General features: G+C 46.5%; 2 protein-coding genes across 2 annotated transcripts in view; both read left to right on the plus strand.

Moving 5' to 3' along the window:
• The window catches only part of LOC120552637 (NACHT, LRR and PYD domains-containing protein 14-like), a 303082-nt gene that overhangs the window by 131575 nt on the left and 147159 nt on the right, over positions 1–24348 (plus strand).
• kmt2ca (lysine (K)-specific methyltransferase 2Ca) overlaps positions 1–24348 on the plus strand; it is a 120969-nt gene that overhangs the window by 16873 nt on the left and 79748 nt on the right. The window contains 13 exon segments of the mRNA XM_039789913.1: positions 1794–1908; positions 2099–2262; positions 3168–8629; positions 9151–9990; positions 10951–11225; positions 11228–12100; positions 13916–14023; positions 18278–18403; positions 19299–19418; positions 19805–19906; positions 21035–21139; positions 22020–22201; positions 24020–24184. Coding sequence (XP_039645847.1) covers positions 1794–1908; positions 2099–2262; positions 3168–8629; positions 9151–9990; positions 10951–11225; positions 11228–12100; positions 13916–14023; positions 18278–18403; positions 19299–19418; positions 19805–19906; positions 21035–21139; positions 22020–22201; positions 24020–24184 — 8637 coding nt within the window.

The raw sequence follows: 24348 nt of genomic DNA on the forward strand, positions 1-24348 counted from the left end.
ATCAGTTGTTGTGTTGTAATTAGCCTTTCGCCAAGCCCCGCCCCCCTTAGTTACTGTTGCTACGTCCGACAAACAAATGGTCAAACACGACCAGCGCGACAGATGGCCATGACGGGAGGAGGTATACCCGGGCGTGTCAGTGACCTTTTTTGGAGCGATACCTCCGCGATATCCTCCAGATCGAGGCAAAAGGGGTTACAGTACGCAGTGGAGGGATATATTCAAATGTTCGACTTTGTTGTAAACTGACGAAAAATAAAGTTGGGGAGCTCAAAGACCCAACACAACAGCAACTAATGTAGCTAGCGTTAGCTAACATGTTAACTAATGTTGGCTAAAGCTAAAGGGCTCGTTAAACTTAGCTTAGAGAGGAGGTTAACTTTGGTCCAATTTGTGTTCTTGCCTCTAGTTAGTAGATCTAGACAACACGGTAACTAGTTAGCGGTTAGCCTTAGCTTTGAGCAGACGTATTTATGCTTCGTAATGTTCAACACATTTGTCCACACTGTTTTATCCACTGTAGGCACCGCGCACGTTGGCCCTCATTTATGAAACGTTTTCTCTTGAACGTGAACGATTTATTTGTACCATTGACCGAGTTATTTCGGCTTGTTTTTCCAGCCCCTCTGCTGTCAGGAGACCGGGTCCAGCACGGTGGGGGGGGGGCGGAGGACACTCACTCTCCCTCAGCTGTTGCCTCGTTCTGACTCATGAATAAAAACATGAGTAAAATAAAAGACACTGCATAAACTCAGCTACTGTGTGTTTATTTAAATATAAGTACACCTACATGTAGGCCTAAGAGATTGCAATATAAGCCTGTATATTACTATTAGGACTATAGAATACATGTGTCAAGGATGTCGGCTATAAATTAAATAAACTTCAGCTGGAGTCCGATTTATTACGGCAACACTGTTGACCGCATGATCTCTTTTCATTCCCCATTCTCTCTCCAGCCTTTAATACCAGTTCTCAGGCTGCCAAATAGGAAACACGTTAGTGCAAATGAATCCTCCAGACGATCTCTCGGGGTATCTAGTGTCCGATTTACAAACGCCGTGGGCGCACCGCTTCACCATCTTGCTTGTTTGTCGGACCTGCTCACATAGTAACGGTTGCTATGATGTGTGATTGGACAATGGCCGTTTTGGGGGAGGGGCCGGCGAGAGGTCAATTGTTGGAGCTTGTATTGCAAGACAAATTTCCATGTACACGGACACTAGAGTTCTATCTATCTATCTGTCTGTCTGTCTGTCTGTCTGTCTGTCTATTGGTCTATTGGTCTATCTGTCTATCTACAATTTTAAAAATAAAATTTTTATATATTTATTTATTAATTTTATTTTTAAAATATGAATAGATTTTTTTGAATTCTATGAATTGATTTTGAATCTGTTTTATTTATTTTTTTGCACCCCCCTATGAATCTCCGTTGGATGATTTGCTTCAGAAGGGTTGCAAAATCAGCAACTTTCCCTCTTTAGGGTTTAGCTTAGCGCAGCGCCACAGAAAAACCATCAACAACACTGGCTTAGTCATGCACCCCAGCTCCACTCTCTCACCGAATACTGTCAAATCTGGTTGAAAAAACCCAGATGGTGATGCCCCAAAGGAAACGGCAATCCACACACCCATGGGGGACGACTGAAAGAAGTTAGAGGGAGGAGGTTTCAGACACTGTTGGACAATCTGGCAGCCATTCTGTTTGAACTAACCCCAAAAACTCTGTGTGTGTGTGTCTGTCTGTCTGTCTGTCTCTCTGTCTGTGTGTGTGTGTGTGTGTGTGTTAGATTGCGAGGGGATGATGGTGTGTTGCTGGTGTGTGAGCGCTGTGATAAAGCCTACCACACACACTGTCTCACACCACCTCTGGATCACACACCGGGCAACGGCTGGAGCTGCAAGGTGAGATATATACACACACACACACACACACACACACACTCTTTGAACTTTGGACAAACCTGTTTATATATATATATATATATATATATATATATATATATATATATATATATATATATATATATATATATATATATATATATATATATAAAGTGTGTGTGTGATTTCTAAACCTCTCTCTCTCTTCCAGAACTGCAGAATCTGCCGCCGCTGTGGTGTGAGGTCATCAGGCCAGTGGGCCAATCACCAGTTTCTGTGTGAGTCATGTGACCCGGCCCTGCCCTGCCCTCTCTGTGACCGTGCCCCCGACCTCTACACACCACAGGGCTATCTGACCTGTACCCGCTGCTTTAGGTATACTCACACAAACACAATCAATCTAGTGTTTATTTTGCAAAGTTACCACTTCCTCCATAGCTACTTCACATTAAAAGCCCTGGGCTGGAAATACTTCATGGGACTTTTACTGGCCGTTTTAGGCTACATCCTGCTGCATTTAAGCCTTAAGACTTGCAGTGATTCCGAGCCTCTAAAAGGGAGACATATAGGAGTCACTGCTGCCCCAGTCAACCCTGAAAAAAACACTTCTGTTGTCCCCATCTCAATGTTTTAGTCGCTTTTTTATTTGACGTTTTTGTGGTGTTGTTTTTCAACGTTTTGGTCACTTTTTTTCAACATTATTAAAGCTTTTTCTGACGTTTTTGTTATTTTTCAATGTTTTGGGTGCTTTTTAAAAATGTTTGTGCTTTTTCCGAAGTTTTTGAGGCTTGTTTTTCCATCTTTTTCGTTGCTTTTCCCAACGTTTTGTCGTGTTTTTTCCTTTTTTTTTTTTTTACACTTTTCCGGAGCTTATTTCAACATCCCATACTCTGATAGTCTGATAAAAACATTTTTAAAGTGTGTAACGTGATTAGTTGTTCATTATCAAAATCTGTATTGCCCGTTCACAAACTTGTCCTTTTTCATGAATATTTAACAACACCATCAATTCCAAGTATTCCTATTGGCTGAAATTTTACCTTTGCGTTTGCATGAACTGGGGTAGACGCTCCATATTCATGCTCCATCTTGTAATACGTTAGCCGGGGGAAATAGGATTGTTGCACATCCTGGTTCTTTGACACGTGTCGGCACACTTCCACATTCTTGTGGTTTTCATAAAAGACTAGTCTGTGTTTACCTGCATGTGAAACTTTCTTTAGAATGATTAAAAAAGTATTATAATTAATTAATTTAGCAAACATTATGTTGTGTTCCAGGTGTGTCCATACAGAGTGTATTGTCCAGGCTGGGGAGGGCAGGGCAGGGTCTGAAGATTATGTCTGCTCCACCTGCAGGCCTCAGGAGGAGGAGCCAATCCCACAAACTTTGATTGCTCACAGTCCTACCCTGTCCCTGCCGCTCAGTCCCACACAGGCACTTCCCATTAGCATTTCACAGCTGCCAATTCCAAGTCACACAGAGGCTCCACCCATCAGTCCTACCACTCATAGCTCAGTCCAGCTCATCTGCTCAGATCCACCACAGAGTCCTACACAGACCATCTGTACACTATCGCAAACAAGTCTTACGTCATCCAAACCTGATCCCACAGAGCTCCAACAAAGTCCGGCGCCATCTCATCTTGATTCCACCGAGCTACAACAAAGTCCTTCACCATCCCATCCTGATCCCACAGAGCTCCAACAAAGTCCTGCACCATCCCAACCTGATCTCACAGAGCTCCAACTAAGTCCTGCACCATCCCAACCTGATCTCACAGAGCTCCAACAAAATCCTTCACCATCCCAACCTGATCCCACAGAGCTCCAACAAAGTCCTTCACCATCCCAACCTGATCCCACAGAGCTCCAACAAAGTCCTTCACCATCCCAACCTGATCCCACAGAGCTCCAACAAAGTCCTTCACCATCCCAACATGATCCCACAGAGCTCCAACAAAGTCCTTCACCATCCCAACCTGATCTCACAGAGCTCCAACAAAGTCCTTCACCATCCCACCCTGATCTCACAGAGCTCCAACAAAGTCCTTCACCATCCCACCCTGATCCCACAGAGCTACAACAACAAAGTCCTTCACCATCCCAACCTGATCCCACAGAGCTCCAACAAAGTCTGGCGCCATCCCAACCTGATCCCACAGAGCTACAACAAATTCCTTCCCCATCCCAACCTGATCCCACAGAGCTCCAACAAAGTCCTTCACCATCCCAACCTGATCCCACAGAGCTCCAACAAATTCCTTCACCATCCCATCCTGATCCCACAGAGCTCCAACAAAGTCCTTTACCATCCCAACCTGATCCCACAGAGCTCCAACAAATTCCTTCACCATCCCATCCTGATCCCACAGAGCTACAACAAAGTCCTTCACCATCCCAACCTGATCCCACAGAGCTCCAACAAAGTCCTTCACCATCCCAACATGATCCCACAGAGCTCCAACAAAGTCCTTCACCATCCCAACCTGATCCCACAGAGCTACAACAAAGTCCTTTACCATCCCAACCTGATCCCACAGAGCTCCAACAAAGTCCTTCACCATCCCAACATGATCCCACAGAGCTCCAACAAAGTCCTTCACCATCCCAACCTGATCCCACAGAGCTACAACAAAGTTCTTTACCATCCCAACCTGATCCCACAGAGCTCCAACAAATTCCTTCACCATCCCAACCTGATCCCACAAAGCTACAACAAAGTCCTTTACCATCCCAACCTGATCCCACAGAGCTACAACAAAGTCCTTTACCATCCCAACCTGATCCCACAGAGCTCCAACAAATTCCTTCACCATCCCAACCTGATCCCACAGAGCTACAACAAAGTCCTTCACCATCCCATCCTGATCCTGCAGAGCTTCGGGAAAGTCCTTCACCATCTCACCTTAATCCATCAAAGCCCCAACAAAGTCCTGAGCCAACCCCATCTGATCCATCAGAATTTCAGCATTGTCCTGCTCTATCTCACCCTGAACCAACAGAGCTTGAACAAAATCTAGAGCAAACTCACCCTGATTCCACAGAGCTCCAACAAAGTCCAGAGCCATCTGACCCTAAACCCACAGAGCTCCAACCAATTCCCACACAATCTAATTCTAATCAAATAGAGCTCCCACAAAGTCCCACAGCATCTCAACCTGATTCCACAGAGCGTGAACAAAATTCAGAGCCATCTCAACCTGAACCATCGGAGCTCCAACAAAGTCCTGCTCCATCTCACCCTGAACCAACAGGGCTTCAGCAAAGTCCTGCTCCAACTCACCCTGAACCAACAGAGCTCCAACAAAGTCCTGCTCCAACTCACCCTGAACCAACAGAGCTCCAACAAAGTCCTGCTCCATCGCACCCTGAACCAACAGAGCTCCAGCAAAGTCCTGCTCCATCTCACCCTGAACTTGGAGAGCTCCAACAAAGTCCGGCTCCATCTCACCCTGAACTTGGAGAGCTCCAACAAAGTCTTTGTCCTTCTCAATCTGATCCTACAGAGCTCCAGCAAAGTCCTGCTCCATCTCACCCTGAACTTGGAGAGCTCCAACAAGGTCCTAGTCCTTCTCAATCTGATCCTACAGAGCTCCCACAAAGTCCTGCTCCATCCCAACCTGATTCCACAGAGCATGAACAAAATTCAGAGCAATCTCATCTTGATTCCACAGAGCTCCAACAAAGCCCTACGCTATCTCATTCTAATCAAAAGAAGCTCCGGCAAAGCCCTTCCCAAACTCACCCTGATCCCACAGAGCTCCAACTAAGTCCGGCGCCATCCCATCTAGAACAGTCGGAGCGCCAACAAAGTCCTGCCCTATCCCATCCTGATCCCAAAGAGCCCCAACAAAGTCCGGCGCCATCCCATCCTGAACCATCAGAGCTCCAGGAAAGTCTTTCAACCTTTTCCTCTGGTCCAACAGAGCTCTGGGAAAGCTCTGCATCATTTAACCCTAAAGCTACAAAACTCCAGGGAACCCACACCTCATCTGAAGTTAGTCCAGTGGAGCTTCAACAAAGCCCTCCCCATCTGACTTCCTTGCAGGCTCAGCATACTCCTTGTCTGCTCAGTAACCCCTCTTCTAGCTTTACCCAGAATTCCACAGAGGATCACCTTTTGGCCACAGAATCTCCACAGAGTCCAACGGAGGGTAGTCCCATGTCTTGTGGACATGAGCATTCTCTGCACAGTCCTCCACCACACACACTGACCGAAGCAGGGCTTAGTCCTACCCGGGTTCAGCCAGGGCCTGCAGAGCCGGAGCAAAGCCCTCCACCACACAGTCCTGTGCAGGACGAAACTACACAGACACAGCTAGATAGACCATGTAGTCCCACCAACATCATCGTCATCACACCGCCTCAACAGACTTCCCCACGAAGACGACACAGTTCTACGTCACATAGTCCTGCACAAGTTGGCACATCACCTCGAGAGAATCACACACGGGATGCTGAACGTACACTGGACCATGAGAGCCCTGCTGAGCTGCAATGTGGGCCTGGACAGCACATTTCTACACTGGACCAGGGCCTTTCACCAGTCTGCTATAGGTCTACCCAGACAGCAAGAAAACACGCCTCACTGAGGCCCAGCTCAGCTCCATGTAGCCCATCACCTTCCCCACTCAGAGCCACACAGTGTAGTCTGTCACAGCCTGCTAGCCCATCACAGGCCCAATCTACGCAGCCTTTACAGCTTAGCATACTTCCTTCTCAGCTTGCTAAACATTCAAGAGTCACAAATGAATGCACCCAAACCAGTACCATAGAGCTGAAGTCTTTGGAACATAGCCCAATGCAGCTGAGTCCTAACCTTGATGACCAAACACTGGAAAGTAGCCCGACATCTGATCTATCCACAATGCCTCCTGATAGCAATGGCACAGATGGAAAACTTGCTAACCAGTGTGTCCCTATCCAGAGTAACCCAAACTTTTCTAGCCCCCATCACAGTCCTTCCATGCCGACACCAGAAAGCCTTGTTCACGTTAGCCCTTCAGTGGAACACAGTAGCCTAACTTGCTCACCTCGTGCTGATGAAACGGAGGTAAATCCTCCCTCAGCTATCTCCATTTGTCCGAGTCCTTCTTGTGACAGCCCACCATGCTGCACAGAAGCTACTGAAGGTAAAGCCAGCTCCACACATATCCAAAATATCTCAGCTAGTGCTAGCTCCAAACATACCAGTCACATGTCTACAAGCCCTGCCAGCTCTATTCAGGCCTGTGCTAGCACTATACCAGTGGATACTAGCCATATAGCTGCAGAAATTGGCCCCTCAACACAACCAGCTAGCCCTTCAGAAGTTCTGGCTGGATCCATTTCCTGTCAGGATGAGGACATGGAGGTACATGTCGACCACCCGAGTCATTTTATTCAGTCAGAAACAAGTCCAAGACATCCAAACTCCAATTCGGACAGTAAAGTTCATGGTAGCCCTGCTCACGCAGAAGCTAACGGGTACAGTCAGATGGGCTCCATGCATGTTCAAGACAGAGCCAGTCCCTCTGTTTGTAGTTTTCCAGAGCTTGCACAGACTCAGGCAAGCCTAAGTCCCACACATCCTGGTCAGTCAGATCCCTCACATGTCCAAACTACCTGCAGTCCTCCTCAGACTTCTCCAGATCAGACAAGCCCCCTGCAAACTAGCTTAAGTCCTCCACACTGTATGCTGAGTGGTAGTAGCCCAGAGAGTAGCTCTGTTAGCCACAGTCTGAGCCATAGTGGCCAGACAAGTTCTCACTCTGCTAGCATAACTGATGTTACCGTCAGACACAGTCCACCTAGGTCTAGTCCTGCTGGTCAAGCTAGTCCTTTTCACATACAAAGCGCCTCTAGCAGTCCCCACTCAGGCCCAGCCCAAAGACAGGCTCCCTCAATAGCGAGCACGACATACAGCAGCCCTGCACATGCTGCTGCCACTTGTGTTAGCCCACCTCACAGTCCAGCTCAGTCCAGTGAAACGTATCGTAGCCCCACAGGTAGCCCTGCTCAGGACACTGCGGCACAGCTGAGCCCCACTCTGGCTAGCTCAAATCTTGATGTGGACATAATCCAGAGCTCTGTTCTTCCTGCTGTGCTTCACCTTGATTCTGGACTTGTTAAACCTCCAGACAGTATTCAGCAGACGAGCCCAGCACCTACTAATGACTCACACGCGCGTAGTCCCAACCAGGCCAGTCCAAGCCAGGTTAGCCAGTCCCCAGCTAGTCCTCTCTCGACCCCCGACAGATCTGCTGCTGAAAGCCAACGGAGCATTGCCTCGGAAAGCCCCTTGCATCGAACCCCAGCCCCCTCTGTTGGTGCTTCTTCCACTCTGGCTAGCCCTGTCCCTTCTAGTCCCACTCAGGATACCAGTGCAATGCCTAGCACTGACCACATCAGTGAAATGCCTGCTAGTCCCACACCCTCTGCCCCCTCAAAAGCTAGCTCTGTTTACAGTAGCCCACTTGCTAGTCCTGTTCACAACCCAGGTGATACACAAGTTAACTCTAGTCTTGCCAGCCCTCTGCGGCCAAATACTAGTCCCAGTCCTGGACCTGGGAGCCCTATGAGGTGTGAGGCTAGCAGCCACACTGCAGATGCTGTTAGCCCTGTCCTTGCTACCCATGTGCAGTCTGAAACCAGTCCTAGTCCTGGTCCTGTTAGCCCGGTTCAGCCTGACGCCAGTCCTAGCTGCTCTGTTTCCAGCCCCCAGCAACACACAACAGAGAAGGAGTCTGCAGTTGCTGAGGGTGAGTATCACGAGACTTTCACATTTATTTCTACAACTACAAATTATTGTCATCATTGATTTATGTATGATTATTTTCTGGATGAGTGGATTAGTTGTTGGGTCTCTAAAATGTCAACAAAAGGTGAAAAATTTGGATCAGTGTTTCCCAAAGCCCAAGAAGTCGTCCTCAAATGTCTTGTTTAGTCCACAGCTCAAAGATCTTCAGTTTACTGTCACAGAGGAGAGAAGACACTAGCAACTAACAAGCCAACGTCACACAAGTTTCACTGTTTTTTTATTTAAAAAAATGACTCAAAATAGTTGGCGATTAATTTAATAGTTGACAACCAATCCATTAATCTTTGTAGAAGATTATGCCAAAAAACACACTTAATACCTTTTAATAAATTGCTTTAAAGTCTTCACGACAGATATAATATGAGTCTGGACAGACGTGATGTAAACCGCAACCTGACTGGTTGATGGAGGCAAACGGCTGCGAGGCAGAGATTCTGATTATATTTGATCGTCTTCCTCCAGATGTCAGCATGGCCGAGAAGCAGGAAGAGAAAACTCAAGAGGTGGAGGAGGTGCAAAGAGAAGTTTCACAGCAGGAGGAGGAGGAGGAGGTGGATGACCCACACCAGAGAGCAGAGGAGAGTCTGGAGGAAGAGGAGCCTGCTAGAGAACAAGGGCAGAAAGAGCAGGAGGAGATTTCACACCAGAGAGCAGAGGAGAGTCTAGAGGAAGAGGAGCCTGCTAGAGAACAAGACCAGGAGGAAGAGGAGGAGATTACACTCCAGAGAGCAGAGGAGAGTCTGGAGGAAGAGGAGCCTGCTAGAGAACAAGACCAGAAAGAGCAGGAGGAGATTTCACATCAGAGAGCAGAGGAGAGTCTGGAGGAAGAGGAGCCTGCTAGAGAACAAGACCAGGAGGAAGAGGAGGAGATTTCACATCAGAGAGCAGAGGAGAGTCTGGAGGAAGAGGAGCCTGCTAGAGAACAAGACCAGAAAGAGCAGGAGGAGATTTCACATCAGAGAGCAGAGGAGAGTCTGGAGGAAGAGGAGCCTGCTAGAGAACAAGACCAGGAGGAAGAGGAGGAGATTTCACATCAGAGAGCAGAGGAGAGTCTGGAGGAAGAGGAGCCTGCTAGAGAGCAAGACCAGAAAGAGCAGGAGGAGATTTCACATCAGAGAGCAGAGGAGAGTCTGGAGGAAGAGGAGCCTGCTAGAGAACAAGACCAGGAGGAAGAGGAGGAGATTTCACATCAGAGAGCAGAGGAGAGTCTGGAGGAAGAGGAGCCTGCCGAGACAGAGGGAGGAGGAGAGCAAGACCAGGAGGAAGAGGAGGATCAGAACGGCAGCTCAAACTGCCCTTCAGGTAGGGAGCAGTTGTCCACTGTAAAGGCTGATTTATGCTTTTGCGTTAAATTGATGCCGTGGGTACGTACAGTACGCAGGTACGTGTAGATACGGACCCTAGGACCGCCCCTACGCTGTAGCCTGACGGGCACCTCTCAAAAAATATAACTACACATCACAGAAACCAGACTCATGTCCTGGTTCTCCTTCTCCATAAGCAACGTGAGATCAAGGAGAGGGGTAACTCCTGCTCCACATTTCCCACCGTGGTCAGAAAGAACAGGGGAGACACTTTGGTTCTCTCACTAGGACTCTAGTGCACATGTGTCAAACTCAAGGCCCGCGGGCCAAATCCGACCCCTTGCAGATTTAGAACCGGCCCGTATATTAATTTGGGTTCACAATACATTTTGGCCCGCCTAAGCTGTATCGTTTGCTTGAGTTACTAAATTCTACGATGGCTAAGGAACACTTTTGTAGGGCTTCATGTCAACAAAAATGTGACAAAGTGTACAAAAATGTCAGAAAAGCAATACATTTACAAAAAAGGTGAAAAATGTCTGAGAAAGCCACAAAAAAGTCAGAACAAAAGCAACAAAAATGAGGAAAAAAGCTACCAAAATGTTTAAAAAAAAGTGACGTGGTAACAAAAGCACATCAATAAACTCTCCACGTCTGGCCCTCGTGGGATTCTCTTTTTCCAGTGTGGCCCTCTGGGAAAATGAGTTTGACCCCCCTGCTCTAGAGTCTCTACTCACTCTGGAGATAATCACCATCACTCTCTCACTCACTCTACCACACACACACACACACACACACACACACACACACACACACACACACACTCTGCACGCAGGCACATGTTTTTTCCCACTTATAAAGATAAACACATACTGTACATTACTGTCCCTTAATAATTAACATATAATAATAATAATAATAATAATAATAATAATAATAATCTTTCTCTCTCTTGTAGGATCTGTCCTGAATGAAGACCCTCAGTCTCCTCCTCACTCTGCTGCTGCCTCCCTCTTCCTCCCACAGTCAGCTCCTCCCTCCCCCAGCCCACCACACCACACTCTGCCTTACCCCCCCTACAGCCCTCCTCCCCCCTCCCCTCTCCTCCTAGAGCCGGCTCTCTGGAGGCCTCCCCTCTCAGGACTGCCTTACTCCCCTCCACTCCTCCCTCTCCTCCCCTGGAACAGGAAGCTACCTGTCAAAGTGAAGCTGCTACGACAGAGGCGGGGCTAGAGGACAAACCCCTTTCCTGTCATGTGACATCAGCAGAAGACGACAGCCAATCGCAAAGCCAATTCGAACCGGTCGCAGAAGTAAAAGAGCAGTTTCAACCCGAAAAGTCTGAACCTGTTGCTGCAGCAAAAGAACAGTTTGAACCCACCCAGCATGAGCACCAATCACACGCTGAGCCTTCAGAGAGGCAGCAGGAGCCGCAGCCAATGAGGGAGAAGCAGGATGCAAAGCAGCAGGATCCTTCTTCTTCCTCTCTGGAGGCCCGCCCCCTGGAACAGGAAGCTACCTGTCAAAGTGAAGCTGCTACGATGGAGGCGGAGCTACAGGACAAACCTCTTTCCTGTCGTGTGACATCAGCGGAAGATGAAGAAGAACTTGTCGCTGAAGCAAAAGAACCCACCAAAGATGAGCACCAATCACACGCTGAGCCTTCAGACAGGGAGGAGGAGCCCGAGCCAAGAGCAACAGCCGCTCCTGAGCTGGTTGCTGAGCGACAGCCAATGAGGGACAAGCAGGACGCAGAGGAAGAGGAGGCGAGGGAGGGCGGCGAGCAGGAGGACCAATCAGATGTGGAGCAGGAGGATCCGGTGAGCCCCGTGCTGGAACTGGACCCGTCTTTAGACATGGAGGTGATGGCGCTGCTGCGGCTCTCCTCCCCCAGCCCGCCCCCCCTTTCCCGGCGGGGGGCGGGTCGGGCTCTAAGGCCCACCCCCCCCTGCTCCTCCCGGCCTTCGGACGACCTCTCCATCCGCCTGAGGCAGTCTCCCTTCTCCACCGAGGCCTCCCCCGAGACTTCGCCCGCCAGAGCGCCCGTCACGCCACCACCGCTGTCTCCGCCCTCGCCTCTGTACCGAGAGTCTCCGCCCCTTTCTAAGGTAAATCATAAGAGACAACTGTGAGGTCTCCTCCTTGGTTTCTCCTCCAGGGTTTAACATTGGCCCCTGTACGGATTATTTTTAACATTAAAGGTCCCATGACATGATGCTCTTTGGATGCTTTTATATAGACCTTAGTGGTCCTCTAATACTGTATCTGAAGTCTCTTTTATATAGGCCTTAGTGGTCCCCTAATACTGTATCTGAAGTCTCTTTTATATAGGCCTTAGTGGTCCCCTAATACTGTATCTGAAGTCTCTTTTATATAGGCCTTAGTGGTCCCCTAATACTGTATCTGAAGTCTCTTTTATATAGGCCTTAGTGGTCCCCTAATACTGTATCTGAAGTCTCTTTTATATAGACCTTAGTGGTCCCCTAATACTGTATCTGAAGTCTCTTTTATATAGACCTTAGTGGTCCCCTAATACTGTATCTGAAGTCTCTTTTATATAGGCCTTAGTGGTCCCCTAATACTGTATCTGAAGTCTCTTTTATATAGACCTTAGTGGTCCTCTAATACTGTATCTGAAGTCTCTTTTATATAGACCTTAGTGGTCCCCTAATACTGTATCTGAAGTCTCTTTTATATAGACCTTAGTGGTCCCCTAATACTGTATCTGAAGTCTCTTTTATATAGACCTTAGTGGTCCTCTAATACTGTATCTGAAGTCTCTTTTATATAGACCTTAGTGGTCCCCTAATACTGTATCTGAAGTCTCTTTTAGTGGGGCCTCTAATACTGTATCTGAAGTCTCTTTTATATAGGCCTTAGTGGTCCCCTAATACTGTATCTGAAGTCTCTTTTATATAGACCTTAGTGGTCCCCTAATACTGTATCTGAAGTCTCTTTTATATAGGCCTTAGTGGTCCCCTAATACTGTATCTGAAGTCTCTTTTATATAGACCTTAGTGGTCCCCTAATACTGTATCTGAAGTCTCTTTTATATAGACCTTAGTGGTCCCCTAATACTGTATCTGAAGTCTCTTTTATATAGGCCTTAGTGGTCCCCTAATACTGTATCTGAAGTCTCTTTTATATAGACCTTAGTGGTCCCCTAATACTGTATCTGAAGTACACCGTGTTGCGTCTGTAAGCGGTCCAACAAAGAGCTGCAGCGAGGGACTGAACACGGAGAGATGCATCAACACACTGGGACACGCTCCAGATTGTATTGCAATGACTTATTTCTCCACACGTAAAATACAACTACTGCAGTTACCAAAAGTAAAGTCACTTTGTGAGTCGAAATGAGGGCGTTAGTGCGTCGGTCTACAGAAAGTGTGTCACTCCCAGGCTCCCCCCCCACCCACCCAACCACCCCTCTCTGTCAAAGCCCAAAATCCAACAGGTGAACAGGTGACGCAAACTAATATGTTATCACTTCTAGGGCTGTGCCCGATTGAAGAACTTCTTAGTGGACTAACACTCATTCACTTGAATCGACTAATTGATTAGTTGATTTAATCGACAGATCTGAGTAAATCTGAGTTTCTCCACAAAAGCACCACTTTAATTCTTGTGTTTACCAGAGATGAGCTCGTACGTTTCTTGGAAAGAAGTCATTCAGTATGAAAACAGCATCAGACATGACTAATGGACTAAAGACATCTAAGTTGACTAAGACTAAAACCACCGATTACTCGACTAATCCACTAAGAGGGAGCAGCACTAATAACTTCTGCTCAAACTGCGATGAACACGCCCCCCACGCACTATATAATAATCAATAAATGAGACCATAAACAGCATACAGTGTGTTAATTAACCAGAGCACTGTTATTTTCTCTGACTTCTTCCTGTATATTGTTTTCCAGCCACAGACTCTCCCCGTCACTGTGCTCCCCCTCACCCCGAAAATTGGGATGGGAAAGCCCGCAATCTCCAAGAGGAAGTTCTCCCCCGGCAGAGCCAGAATCAAACAGGTAGGAAGTACTCCCACGCTACTGCTTTCAATATATTAAATATATCCCACTACAGGTTTTAATATATTAAATATATCCCACTACAGGTTTTAATATATTAAATATATCCCACTACAGGTTTTAATATATTAAATATATCCCACTACAGGTTTTAATATATTAAATATATCCCACTACAGGTTTTAATATATTAAATATATCACACTACAGGTTTTAATATATTAAATATATCACACTACTGGTTTTAATATATTAAATATATCACACTACTGGTTTCAATATATTAAATATATCACACTACTGGTTTCAATATATTAAATATATCACACTACTGGTTTCAATATATTAAATATATCACACTACTGGTTTCAATATATTAAATATATCACACTACTGGTTTCAATATATTAAATATATCACACTACAGGTTTCAGTCCCACTTCAGTTGAACTGGTGGTTAGATTTTCATTAATCAGTGAAAATCCACACTGATGTCCCATCATATGGCCGCGAAGATGGCATTCAATTTCTTTCTAGGTGGTGTTAAAAAGTTCTTTAAAGGGGTGATAGAATGCAAAACCGATTTTACCCTGTCATAGTAGAATAACGACAGTTCGGTGGGTAAATAGGACATACATAGAAGCTCAAAGTCCCACTGACACCCCTTTACTATGAAAATCTCATATTTTGAAACTGCCGCTGAAAACGGGCGAATCCCAACAAAGCTGGAAGTTGACGTCAACCTCCCAAAAACCGGAACCTTTGTCAGCCCATGGGTGTATTAAGAGAACGGTCACGCCCAACATTTACATAGGCTACACACCTGATCAGGTAGAACATTTACATAGGCTACACAACTGACCTGAGATCAGGTAGAACATTTACATAGGCTACACAACTGACCTGAGATCAGGTAGTCTTCCGAATCTAGCTAGGTCACGCAGATCTCTGCTATTCCATTAAAAAATTCACTTCTGAAACTTTTTTATGCGAGAAATCAACTATGTAAGGCTCAAATATGGGCTGCTTTACGAAAATGGATGGCTAATTGCAAATTTTGTCCGACTGTGTGTCGGAGTTCAGCGCCGGTGCTGCCTGGGTTGCTGCCTCGCCGCCCGACCTGCCTTCCTTCACACACCCCGGCCTGCTCTGAGGAACTTGGAGCTCCGTCACGACTGGCAGCCCACAGCACTCCATACCCGCGCAGAGTCACCGTTTTTTGGATAATGGACTACCAAACGCTGGTGCTCTGACAGACCTCCAGGGCCTGCAGCTCCCCTCTTCCTGCTAGCTAAATGCCCGGTGTGTGTGAGTGAGAGCACGGTCAGCGAGCTTGTTACACCAGCAATCTGTTACCACAGGTTCCAGTTAATCTTTTAATGTGTGTAATTATAATGTGTTGAGTTATTTAAACAAACGATTGGGGAAATAAACGCCGCTTGTCCCTGAGTCTCATTGATAGAGCCTGCGGCTGGATGGAGCTCTATCAATGAGAGCTAGCTAGCTTCCTCTTAGAAGTCCTCTGAAATTCACAAATATTCATTATCTTGAAATCGGACACCGTTGTTAGCTTTATAAGACCTTTAGGGAGATGTTGTATAAGTGGCGTGACGAAATTCAAACTGTAAATATACACAAATTTTGCGGAAAATGAAGCTAACTATCCGTGATTTGTAGCTACACATAGCTAGGATTGAAGGGACAGTCATAGCTAACGAAACCCCCACTGTTCACAAAAAGTCATTAACTTGAAATCGGACACCGTTGTTAGCTTTATAAGACATTTAGGGAGATGTATAAGTGGCGTGATGAAATTCAAACTGTAAATATACTTTATTTATGCCGAAAATGAAGCTAACTATCCGTTATTTGTAGCTACACATAGCTAGCATGAAGGGACAGTCATAGATAACGAAACCCCTAATCTTCACAAAAATTCATTAACTTGAAATCGGACACCGTTGTTAGCTTTATAAAACCTTTAGAGATATGTTGTATAAGTGGCGTGACAAAATTCAAACTGTAAATATAGCTACTCTAGTTATGCTGACAGCCAGCCTAGATTAACTGGAACTGTGGTAAGAGATTGCTGGTGTAACAAGCTCGCTGACCGCGCTATCACTCTCACACACGGGCCATTTAGCTAGCAGGAAGAGGGGAGCTGCAGGCCGGGGTCTGTGGAGGAAGGCAGGCCGGGCAGCGAGGCAGCAACACAGGCAGCACCGGCAGCTGAACTCCGACACACAGTCTTACCAAATTTGCAATAAGTCATCAATTTTCGTAAAACGTCCCATATTTGAGCTTTATATAGTTGATTTCTCGCCTAAAAAAGTCTCAGAAGTGAATTTTAATAACGTAATAGTCCAACAAACAATGTATAACTTTGCAGTGAGGCCTGCTGTCGAGTCTCCCATGTGTTTCTATGTAGTTTGCTCAAACCAATCAGCACGTAGCTCATTCTGAATATTCATGAGCATACCATATTTGGAAGAAAAGCTCTTGTTCCAAATAGAGCCATATTCACAGGGTAGTTAAGGGTCTAATAAAATAGCATTCGGGCAGTTTTCAGCCCAACCAATGTTACATACCCCATAAGGAGACCTTAAGGAACAGTGTAAAATACCCTATATAATCATTCTATCACCCCTTTAAAAGTCTTGAATTTAACTTGGAGAACCCTGTGGGGGGGGAGGGGGGGGGCTGTGGTAACTAGTGCTAATTTTCCAGTAGTCAGCACTAGTTAGTGGAAAATATTTGTGAGCATCCTGAGTAGGGCTGCACAATATGATTTAAAATATCTAATTGCGATTATTTTGACTGATATTGCAATTGTGTCTCATTATTCTCATTTTCATTGAAAAATATTAAAATGAAAATGATTATAGTGTGATTTTTTGCGAGAATCTGTACCAAACAAAGATCTTTTTTGTTTTAAATATTTTTTTAAGATTATATTTTGGGGGCTTTTCCCTTTATTCGATAGTGACAGTGATAGGAAAGGGGGGAGAGAGAGAGAGAGGGGATGACACTCTGCAAAGAGCAGCAGGTTGGACTCGAACCTGCACCGCTGCAAAGGACTCAGCCTACTAGGGGCGCACGCTCTGCTAGGGGAGCTAGAGGCTAACGCTGTCTGAGGGGAGTTTTGAAAAACTGTAACTACACCGGACTCTCTGTGACTTCAACAAAACTACAGACAGTTTACTCCGTGTGTGTGTGTGTGTGTGTGTGTGTGTGTGTGTGTGTGTGTGTGTGTGTGTGTGTGTGTGTGTGTGTGTGTGTGTGTGTGTGTGTGTGTGTGTGTGTGTGTGTGTGTGTGTGTGTTGGTCAGAGCTCTGCTCTGTGTCAATATGCAGAGAGGAAAGATAAGCTTGCGCTCAGACGCTTTTGGAACCGACATTTGGCACCGAAAGATAAATCATTTTTCGATACTCGTAGGATTGGAGTATTTTTTTCGGTGCCATAAAGGTATCGACGTTCGGTACCCAGCCCTATCTGTATATGGGCACACGCTCTACCAGGTGAGCTACCCAGGCGCCGCCGAGTTCAGATTATTAACAAAAGTTTTCATATTTTGGATCACTGTTACTTTATAAACACGTTGGTTAGTGATTATTTTCCTAACTAATTAATCCGCTGATAGTTTCTGGTTCAGTGGGATAATCATGTGGTCTGTTACAGTCCAAACACATGAAGTTTATTTCATCACTTTACTGGAACACAGGAAGTCTAAAAATGGCTTTTTTCTGTAGATTAATTAAGACTTAAGACTAAGACTAAGTCATAGTTTTTCTCCGTGTTGATTAGAGGTCAAACTGCGAACTAGCAGACAAACTAACCCTTACATCCTCAGAGTGTCTGTCTGTCTGTCTGTCTGTCTGTCTGTCTGTCTGTGTGTGTCTATCTGTGTGTCATCTGTAGAGTAGACTAGTGTTCCTCTACAAACTCTTTATCACCATCATTCACTGACGCTGCATCCATTCTAACTACTCTTCAGCATGTTACACACACAGACACATGCACACACACACACTCACACACAGACCTACAGACATACACACACATGCAGAGATCATGGCATGAAGCTGTTTAGTTTTGTGTATGAATATTTGCATGTTGTCTCCATGGTAACATTGTCTCATTATTATCCTGATTTATTTTTTCTGTTTAAGTTGGACTTTTGGCTGTTGCATTTATGTTACTGCATTTTGTCCTCCTCCTTCTCTCTCCTTTTCCTCCTCCCCCCCCCTAACTCAGGGTTCGTGGTGGAGTAATCGCAGGGCGGTGAGCCCCCCCTCGTCCTCCCAGGATTCCATGGGGGAGGGAGGGTGGGACAGCCCTAAGCCCCGCCCTCCGGACTCCCCCCTCTGGAGCATGAGAGTGGTAAAGAAGCACACTCTAACTCTGATCTCTATGGGCTGAAACTAACTAACTCTGTGTTCACTCACACCGCTCATCTGGGATGTGACAGTGTAGAAAACGAGCGCACGTCAACTGTCAGTGTGCTGGAGCTAACGGCAGTTTATCGCTCTGTGACCCTCTGTGGAAGTGGGGAAAGTTTGGAGTCCTTCAGACATCAGGTCGGCTCTCACCCACCAGGCTCCATGTAAATAATCAGGACTTTTATCATCGTAAAACACATTTCATTCAAAGTGGACAGAAACTAAATAAAACTATCAAAAGCCGTCTTGGTTCATCTTTCCACTGTTCCAACAATCACCACTCTGGTTTGGTTGAAATAAACCCTTAATTCCCCCATTTACATGTGGAGATATGCTGGCTCTATACACGCTAAAAGTCCTGATTATTTACATGGAGTCTGGTGGAGATATGCTGGCTCTATACACGCTAAAAGTCCTGATTATTTACATGGAGTCTGGTGGAGTTTGGTGATGGTGATTTCGGGGCTGTTTCATGTTAAACTAAAAGGATCTTACTCTTTAACTAAAATGTCTATCTCTGTAGGGATCCATCCCATAATGTTGTCAGACACTTAGAATGATAATCGGACTCTGTCAGCAGCAACAACAGAACTTTTAGTGGACTTTTAGCTTGTTTCCTGTTTAATACTGGAACAGTTTCAGAGATTGTTGTTGGCATTAGACACAGAAACATGGCAAAATAGGGTCCAGGTTGAAGAAAAACATACGTAGATAAACCTTGGAGTCCTTGAAAGTTGTTATATTTCAGGTCAGTGGGGGAACCCTTTCCGTAAGTCGTCGTTAAAGCGGTGACGTCATGGTTTGACGTTACTCCCTGATTTTGTGTCCCCTCTCAGAGTCGCGGTTCAGGGTTCCCAGGCAGGAGGAGGTCCAGAGGAGGAGGTCTGGGAGGAGGAAGAGGAGGCAGAGGAAGGAGCCGGCTCAAGACTCAGGACAGTCTGCCTGTGTCCCCCGGAGTAAGAACACGCACAGACGCACGCACATGCACGCACAGACGCACGCACATGCACGCACATACCCAGCCACGCACGCACACACAGACGCACACACACACACGCATGCACACACATAGACACACACATACACACACACATGCATGCACGCACACAAACGCACACACATATGTACACACACAGACATACACGCACACACAGCCATGCACACACTCAATGTACGCACACACACACATAGACACACACACACAAAGCCACGCACACACACATGCATGCACGCACACATTCACACACACAAACACACACAGCCACATACACTCCCAGTGAAATCCCCATGGTAACAGCGGTGGGCGTGGCCCTGGTTACTGATGAGCGTTTCTCTCCGTCAGGGTGTGTACGCGGAGCCGTTCCAGCCCAAGGAGGAGGAGGAGAACTCGATGCACAACACCGTGGTGATGTTCTCCACCTCGGACAGCTTCACCCTCAAACAGGTACCCTGTCCCGTACACTCACCTGGGTACCCTGGGTACCCTGGGTACCCTGGGTCACCTCAGACAGCTTCACCCTCAAACAGGTACCCTGTCCCATACACTCACCTGGGTACCCTGGGTACCCTGGGTCACCTCAGACAGCTTCACCCTCAAACAGGTACCCTGTCCCATACACTCACCTGGGTACCCTGGGTACCCTGGGTCACCTCAGACAGCTTCACCCTCAAACAGGTACCCTGTCCCATACACTCACCTGGGTACCCTGGGTACCCTGGGTCACCTCAGACAGCTTCACCCTCAAACAGGTACCCTGTCCCATACACTCACCTGGGTACCCTGGGTGACCTGGGTCACCTCAGACAGCTTCACCCTCAGACAGGTACCCTGTCCCATACACTCACCTGGGTACCCTGGGTCACCTGGGTCACCTCAGACTGCTTCACCCTTAGACAGGTACCCTGTCCCATACACTCACCTGGGTACCCTGGGTCACCTCAGACAGCTTCACCCTCAAACAGGTACCCTGTCCCATACACTCACCTGGGTACCCTGGGTGACCTGGGTCACCTCAGACAGCTTCACCCTCAAACAGGTACCCTCTCACCTTCACTCACCTGGGTACCCTGGGTCACCTGGGTCCCTTTCAGAATCCCTCACTTCTACTCTCACTGTCAGACCTGGACCTACGTTTCCTCACAAAACCACACTTCTTTAACCCTTCAAACTCTGACATTAAAGAAATGGGACTCCAGTGACTACGTTTGTATTTTGACTTCTTGTGATGTCATTTCCTGGACTATCTTCAAGATTTATTTTTTTTATGTTTATTTATTTGATGAGGACAATGCACATTAATCAACATTTCTGTAAATGCGCCAGTGTCAGCCAGACGGTTAATTTTCAACTGTAGTCCTAGTTACCTAGCAAGCATGTCTTTATTTTATGTCTTCAAGTGCTTCATATCCCGGAAAATAAGTGTGTGTGTGTGTGTGTGTGTGTGTGTGTGTGTGTGTGTGTGTGTGTGTGTGTGTGTGTGTGTGTGTGTGTGTGTGTGTGTGTGTGTGTGTGTGTGTGTGTGTGTGTGTGTGTGTGTGTGTGTGTGTGTGGTGTTTGTGTGTGTGTGTGTAGGACATGTGTGTGGTGTGTGGCAGTTTTGGTCAGGGGGCTGAAGGCCGACTGTTGGCCTGTTCTCAGTGTGGACAGTGTTACCATCCCTACTGCGTCAACCTTAAGGTCAGTACACACACACAGACAGACAGGCACCTTAGAGACAGACAGACACAATATAGACGGACAGACAGACACACACACACAGACACCTTAGAGACAGACAGACACAATATAGACGGACAGACAGACACATTACAGACAGACAGACACAATATAGACGGACAGACAGACACATTACAGACATACAGACAGACACATTAGAGACAGACAGACACACAGACACGTTACAGACAGACAGACACATTAGAGACAGACAGACAGACAGACACATTAGAGACGCAACACACAACATCAGCTAACACACGCAACACGCTAAATTGTCACTGCATAATGCCAATACGTAACAAACACATTAAGACCGGTACACGCACGCACCCGCTAACTAACACACTACAGCATAATGCCACGCTACCGGTATATCAGCACGCACGCACGCACGCTGCATACCACCATAACGCTAACGCCACGGCCACCGTATAGGCAATACCGGTATTAAAGCACAGCCGTCACCATTAACCTTAACGCAGGCCATACCGCATTAACGCAGCTGCACGATAACGCTAACGGTCATTGGCATAATGTAACGATCACCACCAATAATCCACACACGCTAACGCGACTGTATAATGCGAATCGCGTCATCAGTATTAACGCACGGGACGTTAATCCACTGCGATACGGCCACGATGCATTGATACACCGCACGCACGCACCGTCACCAACAAACAAACAAACCAGGTTAATCTTTAATGCCATCGCTAATACCGGTATTAAACGTTAATGCTACGACCAATACCCATATAACGACTGACCATAACGACAGCCATTATGGTGCTGGTCCTACATGCTGTGACTCTCAGTGTAATCAGATTACTGTCTCCAGATCACGCGCGTGGTCCTGACCAAAGGCTGGCGGTGTCTGGAGTGCACGGTGTGCGAGGCGTGTGGCGAGGCCAGCGACCCCGGGCGACTGTTGCTATGCGACGACTGTGACATCAGCTACCACACCTACTGCCTGGACCCGCCCCTTCACACTGTCCCCAAAGGAGCCTGGAAGTGCAAGTGGTGGGTCAACCTGTCAGTCACATGACTCCCAAATCATTCCCTCCCCCGCTCCTCCCCCACTCTCTCAATCTCAGACTTCTGTGTAGATCACTGACTCCTGCTCTCTGGGGAATTTATATGCAACAATTTAATTGTCTGTTATTTATTAGAGATGCACCGATGACAACTTTCTCGGCAGATTTCAGATTTTCTTTGAGTTAGGCCAGCCGATACTGATTTTAGCCGATTCAGATTTAATTTATTCTAACTTTACAGCACACACAAATATGTATTTTCTATCTTTTCTTTAATAGAACATGTGTTGAACAGATAATGGATCACTATAGAATACAACTATATAAATGACTCCTGGTGTGGGACATCCACACACATCTAGAGAGCAACGTTAGAACCATTTCCTTCTTCTCACATCTAATATCCCACTACAGAGAGATGTGATTCTGGTTCTTGGTGTGGTCCCTCCACGCCCTGCTGTCTCCCTGCAGGTCTTCATATTGTAAACTTGTTCTCTTCTGACCACACGCTGAAGAATGTCCAAACAGCTGACATGTTGCAGGTTAACTCACCAGGTTCCTACATGTGCGACACACAGCGGAAAAGTTGAGAGAAAGGACAAAGAGAGCGTGCTGTGGCGTCCGTGCTGTGGCGTCCGTGCTGTGGCGTCCGTGCTGTGGCGTCTGTGCTGTGGCGTCTGTGCTGTGGCGTCTGTGCTGTGGCGTCTGTGCTGTGGCGTCTGTGCTGTGGCGTCTGTGCTGTGGCGTCTGTGCTGTGGCGTCCCTGCTGTGGCGTCCGTGCTGTGGCGTCCGTGCTGTGGCGTGCGTGCTGTGGCGTGCGTGCTGTGGCGTGCGTGTGTGCGTTAGGGCTGGGCGATATGGACCAAAAGTCATATCCCGATATATTTTGGCTGAATATCGATATACGATATATATCCCGATATTTTTTTCCGCAAAGTGAGAGCAAATGTTCAGTCAAAGCCAAAATCAAATATGACATGTCACAAGTAGTTTCATAGAAACAGTTGCAAAATCAAATAAATAATAAACCGGTTTCTTCACCTGGTTCATGATTAAATGCTCAGCTGTTCAAATAACAATAAAATGTAAACATAAATACTGTATAACAGGAGTACCTTTTTTAAAATCAAAGCTCCATAAGGTGCACATTTACATTAAAAAATATCTTAAATAAAAAGCCTATAAAATAAAAGAGGCCAATCCAAAAGGAGTCAGCAGCTTGCTTGGAGCAAGGATCACATTTGAGCTATATCGATATATGCGATATGGTCTAATTCCATATCTCATTTAAAAATATATCGATATATTTTTTATATCGATATATCGCCCATCCCTAGTGTGCGTGCGTCCTTGAGAACTGTAACTCGTAGAACTTCTGTTGTCAGTTAATTTTAACGTTGACTGGCATGAAATCGCCATATGTCAGACTGACCTGCCGGTCATGGCTGAGCACGTGGAAACCGGTTAATTCTGGTCACCAGCCGCTCTATCGGTGCATCTCTACTGTTTATGTAAAGGAAAGTATTATTCTCCTGTATTGTTCAAAACTTTTTGTATATTCAAATCATCACGTTTTCTAGGAATCCCGTACATCTCAACACGACATCTGTTAGAGGATGAGACCTCGTTAAAGCCAGAAGATCCAAAGTTTAAATCTACATAGAAGACATGAAATCACAAGAAATCTTTATTGTCCTTGCTCCTTTTGTGGACACAATAGCAACAGCATGTGTGGGTCCTCCTTTCTGACTGTGTGTGTGTGTGTGTGTGTGTGTGTGTGTGTGTGTGTGTGTCTTGTTTTCAGGTGTGTGTGGTGTGTCCAGTGTGGCTCCGCCTCCCCCGGGCTGCGCTGTGATTGGCAGAATAACTACAGTCGCTGTGGACCGTGTGCCAGTCTGAGCCACTGTCCTCTCTGTCAGAGACAGTACTCGCAGGACGACCTCATCCTGCAGTGTCAGCAGTGTGACAGGTAACACACGCACACACACTCGCACACAATCACACATGCACACACACTTACACATGCATGCACTCAAACACACCCACACACGGCCAACAGCTTTATAAACAGCTCCACACTGTTAATATTCATGTCCAAAGGGAGATTTGTATTTGATATTAAAAGAGTAAATA

The sequence above is a fragment of the Perca fluviatilis genome, chromosome 22 (genome assembly GCF_010015445.1).
Source record: "Perca fluviatilis chromosome 22, GENO_Pfluv_1.0, whole genome shotgun sequence".
Taxonomy (NCBI): Eukaryota; Metazoa; Chordata; class Actinopteri; order Perciformes; family Percidae; genus Perca; species Perca fluviatilis.